Consider the following 9485-nt stretch of genomic DNA (forward strand, 5'->3'; position numbering starts at 1 on the left):
TGGAAAACACATGGCAGGGCATACTTTACAGTCACAATGACATGGATGGTGGACGTATAACGTAAAACGAAGGGACTAACGCAGATAAAATGATAAATAATCCCATACACTTCTGTAGGACACAAAAGGGATACACAAGAGATACATAAACTGGAGGCCTAAGTAAGTGGTAAAGCAAAACATCTAGCAAACCAAAGCCATGGGGCTCTTATACTAGGAGGTTTACCCTGAGTTAACTTACTGAGGTTCGCTTAACTCAGACTTTGCTAAACCTACTTTGGATACCCATTTGACTGCTACAGCAACACAACACAACAACATAACACCTAATGAATGCTACATAAATACCACTACAATATCAATTTAGGTTAAATAAAATATTATATACTTTTGATGTCTGCTTCACAATTCACTCCCAATGGCCAAAACAAAGCAGCAAAAAACGGAATTTAGGCATGGCTTAATTATTTATTTTGGTGCTGTTTTGCTGTACACATCATGACCAACATTTTTAGTCTCTGTTTCAGTTGCTACTGCACACACTCTCAGCTTCCCCGGAGAGGTTGAGTAAAACCATCATTTTTAAATACACTACAATGAGCCTTTTGCCATCCACTACCCTTTGCAGGCGGTAGGATGTCCACACAATGACTTTTTGCGAACCAGTTCTAATTAAAAATGACCTGTTAAGAAAAACCCCTTTTTGGAAGAGGGTACCCATCTAGTAGTGCAACACTGACACCTATAGGCTGATGACTTAAAGTGTTGATACTGGAAACTACGGAAGCCGACCTGTATGTGTATTTGTTGTTTTTCACTTTCGAGAAAATGGCGTCAGCAGAAGATGTCAACCTCACACAAAACTCAGAGTCAGAGACTCCTAAACTTACCGATTTACTAGATCGTGGATGGAAATTCTACGAAGAAGTAGATACCACAAACGAACCTACAGGGTCTAATCCAATTCAAGTTAAAGTTAAGCGCGGACTTATGCAACTGGAAGAGGCAACGCGGATGGTCGCCCAGCTCGATTTATTCAGGTGAGCCTGGCAAGACGGCTAAGGCCAGCTAGCTAATGTTGACGTTGGCTCATCAATTCAATTCCACTTACCAGTCTGACATAACGTTAGGATTATCGTTGAATTGTGTAGCTGACACAATAACACAAAACATATTTTCTCTCCTAAAGCTCAGACTTCACAATATAAGGAGTTTGATAATAACTAAAACTTGGGTAAGAGTATAGCTAACTTTAGCTCAATAGCTAGTGACCATAGTCAATCAACATTAGCCAGTCACTTGCCAAGTTGTAACGCAAATACAATGTTATTCATATTAACTGAAATTCTTCTGCTTGAAGTTGTGTTGTTCAGTGATGAAGTCTGTCATTCGAATGGAAACAGACGTTAGCAACCTAGCTATCTTAGTTAGCAGGTTGTAGACTAACTTCGCTATCTAGTATACATATGTATTGCTGTGTAACATGTCCATCTCGCCGTGCCTCTTGTCCCTGCTTATTTTAAACACGCAAGCCAGCGTCAAAAATACAATTGAAAATATTGAAAATTGAGTCATTAGGTACCTAACTGAACAAACCCCATGTTTGCCTTCCAGTCGGAATGAGGAACTGGAGGAGATTGCCACCACAGACTTGAAGTATCTGATGCTTCCTGCTCTACTCGGCGCTTTAACCATGAAACAGGTTAATCTGTCCAAGCGTTTGGAGCACGTTCAAATGGCCCGTGTCTATTTTCTGGATTTCTTGAAGAGGTGCAAGGAATACAACATTAGCAATTTTAAAATGCCAGAATCCAGCGAGGCTGCAGATGGAACACCTGAGGAAGATGCAATACTGCCTGCAGCCCCCCTCCAACAAGCAGACCTCATCACAATGGCTAAACAAAGACAGGCTAAAATCGAGAGGTGAGTGTGATATCTGTAAACTATTTCGAGCTGTTAAGGTTTTGTGTTTAAGCAGCTCACACATAATGTTTTTTCTATCTTGTTCTCTACATATCTAGGTTTAAACAGAAAAAAGACTCGGAGGCAAAACTGTCAGAGATCAAAGCTTCAGTAGACAGTGGAACGGCAGATGATGAGATTGTGAGGGATTTCTACCTCCTGAATATTCGAAGGTGGATTGTGATCTCTCTGGAGGAAATTGAGAGTATTGATCAAGAAATGGAGATTCTCAAGAGAATGGACGTTCTCAGAGAGGTGTGTCTAGATGTACTTGACTCCACACCTAACAGTTTTATATGAAACATGTGATTTGGTGATCACCTTTTGTTTTCTGACTCATTTCAGAGTTCAGCACAACCATCTCAACCAAGAAGGCCTCCCATGAAGCCATTCATCCTTACAAAAGATGCTGTGCAGGCAAAGTATGTCCACAAATTACCTCGCCCTATAACACTCATGCCCCCTGGTGTGATACCTCACTTAGTACAGGGGTTTTCTTTTATTATTTTTAAATTATTTTAACAGTGTTTAACAGTGTTTGTTTTTGGTTTAATGTGTAGAGGTCCAATTAATCAAAACTTTATACTCATTGTTGTTGACCTACTGTTGGCTATCAAAATGTCTGGATGAGTTTTCTATGCAATGTTGTGTGTAATTTCCGCTGTACAGTATGTATTCATAGTAGACATTACATCTGAAGGATATATGTGGTTCCTTGGTAGTTTTCTCTTCCCTCTATTGACCCACCAGTTCAGTGTTCGTTCCACTTGATGTCACTGCTTATCTGGCCTTTTTTTATACGTCATGGTTTTTCCTCACAGAACTATCTGATAAGTTAAATGGTGTCCTGTAACTACCACGGTAAAGTAAGGTTGTGAAGTTAATGTTGACATTAAATCTTATTCGTAGAGTGTTTGGGGCTGGTTACCCCAGCTTGGCGACCGTGACGGTGGACGAATGGTATGAAGAGCACAGGAAGAAGAACTGCCAGCCAGACCAGGGCATCCCACGTGGCCCCGGCCCCTCTGGTAGGCATTGGTCACTCTCACCCGTCAATCTGAAACACAGCTGCATGAACGGTGGCTTTGATTTCCAAGGCAATCTATGCGTTTGGAGTGTATACTACATATACAGTATAGTATATATATATATATGTAGTTTATATGTATATATACATATGTACTAAATATATACTGCAAAGATGTAGACACTTTGGATAGAAGGCTCTGCTTAATGACTTAATGTAAATGTGAAAACTGCCCTGAAGTTTCTCTCCTCTCTGTCCTTTTTGCCAGCCGACTACGATGCAGCGGAGCTAGAGAAAGAGGAGAAAGAGAGAAGGGAAGAGAATGACGATGAAGAGGCGCTGCAGAAAGCAAGGGACTGGGACAACTGGAAAGACTCGCATCGGAGAGGCTACGGCAATCGCCACAACATGGGCTGACTGCTCCTCAGCGGTGTCAAGCCCCACGCACACATTGTCAGTCACGCCACGCGCCCACACACCTACCATGCCAAGCACACAAATATCTCCCTGATTTTTTTTTTTTTTTTGGAAATAAAAGCTGAACCGGCTGCGGGTGTGTATGAAACACGCTATGTTTCCTGCCTTGAGTTCTGCTCAGTAAGACAGCCATTCAAAGGGGAACTGTATGTCTGACCACAGTCCTGAGGGAACCATGCCCGTTCGTAATGTTATGAAACCAATCCCACACCAAGCCATCTCGGTTAAAATCAGATGGAAAATTAAGCCAATACCCACAGTTGGGGATTTTCAAGGCAGATTATTTCCTCTCCAACATGTTGTATTTGACCCTCTTTTAGATGATTGCTCACAAGCACTTGGACGCTTACTGATTTATAAGACACATGTGTCATTGTTATGCTGGGTTTCTTGCTCTAGTATAATATATGTTTGGTTTTCAATCTTAGTGTATAGCGGTGGAACCCCAGTTTGACTTTTGCAGCTATATTGAAAACCATTTTTGAAGAATTTCAGGAGGCCCCTTGAGTCCTTCAGTAGCATGAACATCGGTGGTGCAGACTGCTTGTAGGTTGGGCACTGGTTATGGGTGGTTGTTGGTGTACAGTTGTATTGGATAAAACCTTTCCTTTCCACTGTATATATTTACAGTTGCTATAAAGTTTCAGACCTTCCAACCCATTGATGTTTGGGTTTGGCAGCAATCCAAAGAAGTGCAAATAGGGTTTGGTTATGCCGTACATGGTGTCACACCCAGAGACTATAGCCTACTTATCTATCAAGAACATACTGTCTGAGCAAGATCGAAGGGTCAGTGATTGTGGACAAGTAATGCCAAATCACCTTCTTGGCAGTGGATTTGAAAGCATTTGTTTTATAATAAGGAAAAAAAAGTACTCAAGACTCAAATAGTATTTGTTTTTACTTGACAAGGACTCGTGGAGTTTTATACATTAGCTTGGGTGTTATGCTGTGAAGCTGGCAGATTGGCAGATTAGCTGGGATTGTGTGTTGTGCCATGTTCAGTGACTATACTGTCAACCTGTAAAATTAAAGGAAGCCTCATATTCTACTTTTTTCCCCTGGTCTTTGGTTTGTCAAAAGACCCCATGGATTGAACAGAACAGTTATTCAGTATTGATGATCTAGTCGATGAGAAATTAGCTAAAACATAGATATGTAAAGAATCTCAAGATGACCCGTGTTGTCAGCATTCTGTATGAAAGGAACGACATTTCTCTTACATTTTCCTCTGAGAATGTATTGTGGCTTACAATCACTTGCCAGACTCATGTCAGAAATAGCCTTGTCAGGTGTTTTAAGTAGTTTGAAAAACGAAATCAATTATGTACAAATAGGGAGATCTGAGAGACTTCACACACTGCCTCGTGTCATCTAAGGTCTGCTGCAAGTCCTCAATACCTCCCATCCATCATTGGCCTCTGAAACTGGGGGTTGGGGGGGTTGTAGTCTGGCTGGGGAAAGGGCCGAGCTGGTGGAGCTGAGCGGGGGAAGTCTGATGCCATCACCTTCTGAGATATGGGCACAGGAGATATGCATACAGTCATTGCTGACGGCAATACCCTCCATCGTGTCACTGCCTAGGGCTTGCAGTTTTTTTATGTTCATGCCAGTCATTTTATCCCACAAATTACAAATAATGCCAAAACTCAGTCATGATTTAACAGAACCCATACTTACCAGCTGGTGTTGCTCTATCAAGCCATTTTGCAGATTTCCTGGTTAAATTGCTGTCAATTGTACTGTGCTGGTGACACCGCACTGCATAATATATGTTATTCTAGACAGTTTTAATAACACACTGGTTCTACTTAAGTGGTGTCCCACTTTGTATATTTAAATGGTTGTGATTAAAGAAAGCAAAATGTACTTTCATCTTGTAGCCTTTTTCATCTGAAATAAAAATTATCCGTCTTGCCAGGTTTAGTCTTTAAACCTTTTAATGGCTTCTAAAATGTCCCTTTTCTACTGAAGAAATGAATGCTGACGTGTGTATTTGCCTTGCCTTTTTAACACTCAGAAGAGGACTACTAGGACTACATTGAAAGTGCTGAAATGTTATTTGGCTCACAAACACCCACCATGCCATTCACAGGGGGCTGTTTGTGTCTGTAGTCGTTGTAGTCTGTCGAAGGACTTGGGCCGTCATACGGAGGCCTCCCAGGAGACGTGTACGGGTTTCTCAGCACCTGCCCCATCCCAGAGCCAGAGCTGTAAAGGGGGGAGATTACACATACTTCAGAAGGCGAGGTGAGGCAACGCAGGGGTTTGCCATTTCTAACATGGATAACCTTTCAGCTCACTGATAACAGAGTCCTGCACGTGCTGACAATCTGAAGATTTATAGCTCCACTATAGATGTCCAGTAATTAGACCCTGGAACAGTGCACTCAAAAAGTAGTCAGACCACTTCCCTTTTTTAAAACGTTTTGTCATGTTGCAGCAGTCTAACACTTAAATTGTTGATATTCAGTCTACACTCAATACCCCATAATGAGAAAGTGAAAATGGGGTTTTAGAATGCAAATGTATTAAAAACTAAAAAGCTGATATCATATATTGACCCTCACTTTGACCCTCACTTTGTCATAGCGAAGAGTCTGAATAGTTATGTCAATGTGATATTTTAGCTCTTCCTTTTTTTAATGGATGTGCACAAATGTCATTGTCATTTTGGGGTATTGATGAGGGAAAATAATAGTTTAAATGATTTCAGCGTAAGGCTGCACACATAACAAAATGTGAAAAAAGTGAAGGGGTCTGAATGCTGTAGATATTGTAGGTTAGCATAATTGGACTGAAGAATACATGCCTGTTGGATGTTGTGGGAGGTCCCCCCATAAACTGTCTATCTTGTGATGGATGGATGTTTCTCTGCTGACTGTTTGGAACAAACAAAATTGTGAATTGTCTAGAGAAAAAGTCAGGTGTTGCCAAAAGTGTACGAACATATATTGATAAAGCCTCAGAAATATGTGGCTTCATGGATACGAGCATCCGTCAATTAAAATCAAACGATTAGACTTGCATCCATGATTAACAACAAACGTGCAGTGATGAAGTCATTGAAAGATGTCGAGTAGGTTAGCAGCTTCTACGTGCCTGTAAGGTCTGCTTGATGATGCCATGTCTGAAGGGGGAGGCATCCTGCTGCTGTGTCAAGTCAATATGAAGTGCAGGTGAAAATAAAACCCAGTGAAAATGGCTCAACATCTTACTAGCGTTGTGTAAGACAACCTCACTGATTGTTGTCTCACCTGTAGTTGCGGTCTGCCATTGGGACGTTGACATTGGGGGGTCTCATGCTCTCCGGTGGAGGCCTGGAGTGTGGACGCTCCTTTGAGAAGAGGGTAGTTGTTATCAGGCCATATGGTTTCCATTATCCCCTCTACTTCACCACAAGTGTGGTTTCATATTCAACTTTGTGTGACACATTTTTCAACCAAAGAGGTGATTGTGTATGGAAACACTACATTGTATGATGGCTAACCACAAAACCAAAAACACAAATAACTTGTTGTTTTTTGAAGAATGTTCACTGCCTGCATATGTGATACAGATCCATGATGATTTCACCGTTCATCGTTTACTCTCACCTGCATATCAGAGGCAAAGACCATGTTTTTAAACATGTCATCTTCTTGTTGATGATTAATGGTTGCCGCCTTATTTTCCCTCAGACACCTTGAACATAATCAACACAGCTGACGTTAGACTCAGTAACGGGTCAATAAAACAGCATCCTCAGCTTTATTAGGAGACACTCGGAGGTCACATAGACGTTGCACGATGGACTTTCAGACCCCTCTGCTGTTTGATGTTTACAGTGCATTACAGTTCCTTAATTTCCCTCGGGATCAATAAAGTATCCATTTATCTATCCATCTACATTTCTGTAGAACCACACATATATTACAATACCCAAAGGAGATTAAGAGAATCTCTAAAACTCTTATTAGATTAAATTAGGTCACATCAACCCTCAGACTCCTAGCCCTTCACTCACGTACCTGTCTTTTTTGCCTTTTGCTGGTTTTCTGACACAGTAGACAATGACTCCCACTATAATGGCTAATCCCAATCCAGGGAGCGATGCCACTAAGGCAAAGGTGACAGTGGTCCACTTCTGATCGCAGTTCCCACCGATGAACCATTCATCAATGTAAGAATTGCATCTGCCAAAGAAGTGAGGAAGGAAGGGAATGTCTAAGATCGCTATGTATAAAAACTGACATAAAACACAACTGCATTATGACAACAGGTAGTTTTTCCCGTAGAACAGATCCTTACCTACAATATGGTTTCTGGTCCTTACAAGAACATGTACTGTTCAAACTACACTCCAAAGTCTCGTCTGAAGGTTTGCATGGATAGTAGTCGACTACTCCACTGCATCTTGCTGAAATCATTTGAGCAGGCCAGTTATAGTTATAGAAAGTGGTACACCTTCAGATATAGAAATGAACATCTACTTTCTCTTTTTACAACATTGTAACATATAATATACATAAATACAACCGTGAGGAAAATTCTGTGTCACTACAGCTGATACAAATCAAAATTTGTGTTGGGAAATTATACTTGCAATTATAAGTTAATTATACAATCATCTTCTGTCAAGAGGATGCAATACTTGTTCATATAACAGAAGTGTAGGCACGCTCTGCCTTGATCACATTTTGGTTACTGAAACTTCAACTGTCTTTATGGATTATATTGAATATTCCTGTATGAAAACATTGTCAGATAAGTCAGTGTCAATGACAAACACTTACGGTCAGGTGCTGGGGGTTTAGTTTCTCCATAAACAAGCAAAATGGACAGCATAGTGAAAAACAACACGAGAAGGAGCTTCATTGTCACAGCACTCGCAACTCTCTGATATGGTGATTTCACAAGAGTCCAGTTTTTATGTGTTTTAAGTCACCACACCCTCACACACAGGTAGCCATCTGCAGAGCATTCACACACACACACACACACACACACACACACGAACACAGTGTAACAATAATAAAAAAATTGTAACAGCCATTTCACAAAAAGTGTAACTGTAGATGCTTGCCATCTGAACATCTCAAAAAGCCTCCCATTATTTTCAATTTTCAAGTAAAATGGGAACCTCTAAAATGAAGGTAATTTTCACTATCCCAGTTACTCATTTCCCAAGGAAGCGTTCTTTGACCCCCAAGTTTATTGCCCGAACACTGTTTCTACAACAAACACTTGCTTTCATTTTTGATGACCAGCTGATATGAAACAATTGTAGGGCAGGTGTGGTGGATAACATGTCAAGAAAATCAACAATCGGTATAACCACCATGGTAGTCTGAACAACTACTGAAATGACTTATACTATTGAAATGAATTAGATGATGTGCACTTATGTTTAAATGTTTATCAAGTATAACAAACATACTGTAATGTGTGAAATGTATTAAGCTGGGCTTGGAAGCAGGTGCGTCAGGGGAACTGTCCGCATGTCTGCTGGGAGCTTCCCACTCTCTTCCAGAGGCTGTTCATTCTTACCCTGGGGCCCATCCTGTTCCAGTCACAAGAGCGTTTCTCTAGTGTACCAGGAGCTACCCTGTTAGACCTAGGCCTTAAAGACAGGTGAAGAGAGCCAACCTAATGTGACATGATAATTCTGGGCCCAATGTATCCTCCAATTAAAAAATGACACATAACCCATGGGGAAGATTTAGTACGATGGGATGGATTCATCAGGTGTATAAAAAGTTATACAGGTATTGAGTGGGACTGTGAGAATAGTCAGCCACGACAGCTATTGAGTGTGACTGTGAGAATAGTCAGCCAAGACTGGTATTAAATGTGACTGCGAGCATAATCAGCCATGACACAGGTATTGAGTGTGACTGTTGAGATAAATATCTATTGAGCATAAACTACATTTATGAAGAGCAAAATAACTCAAGGAAGACATCCATCAATGACCAAAATCATCGTTAAATTATGTAATGTTTACCTTTGCCGGCAGAGTAAGATGGCTTAACACACC

The 9485-nt window shown here is 40.9% G+C and overlaps 1 protein-coding gene across 1 annotated transcript; it reads left to right on the forward strand.

Annotated features, from left to right (window-relative positions):
- Positions 1–828: 828 nt before the first annotated feature.
- Positions 829–5346, forward strand: igbp1 (immunoglobulin (CD79A) binding protein 1; the record flags this gene model as incomplete). The annotated part of the gene is made up of 6 exons (XM_080849736.1): positions 829–1040; positions 1615–1923; positions 2022–2217; positions 2308–2384; positions 2872–2990; positions 3258–5346. The coding sequence occupies 6 exons, from the start codon at positions 829–831 to the stop codon at positions 3404–3406; spliced, it is 1062 nt and encodes a 353-aa protein (XP_080705862.1). The 3' UTR covers positions 3407–5346.
- Between the last annotated feature and the right edge of the window lie 4139 nt (positions 5347–9485).

The sequence above is a fragment of the Sprattus sprattus genome (genome assembly GCF_963457725.1).
Source record: "Sprattus sprattus genome assembly, chromosome: 1".
Classification (NCBI taxonomy): domain Eukaryota; kingdom Metazoa; phylum Chordata; class Actinopteri; order Clupeiformes; family Clupeidae; genus Sprattus; species Sprattus sprattus.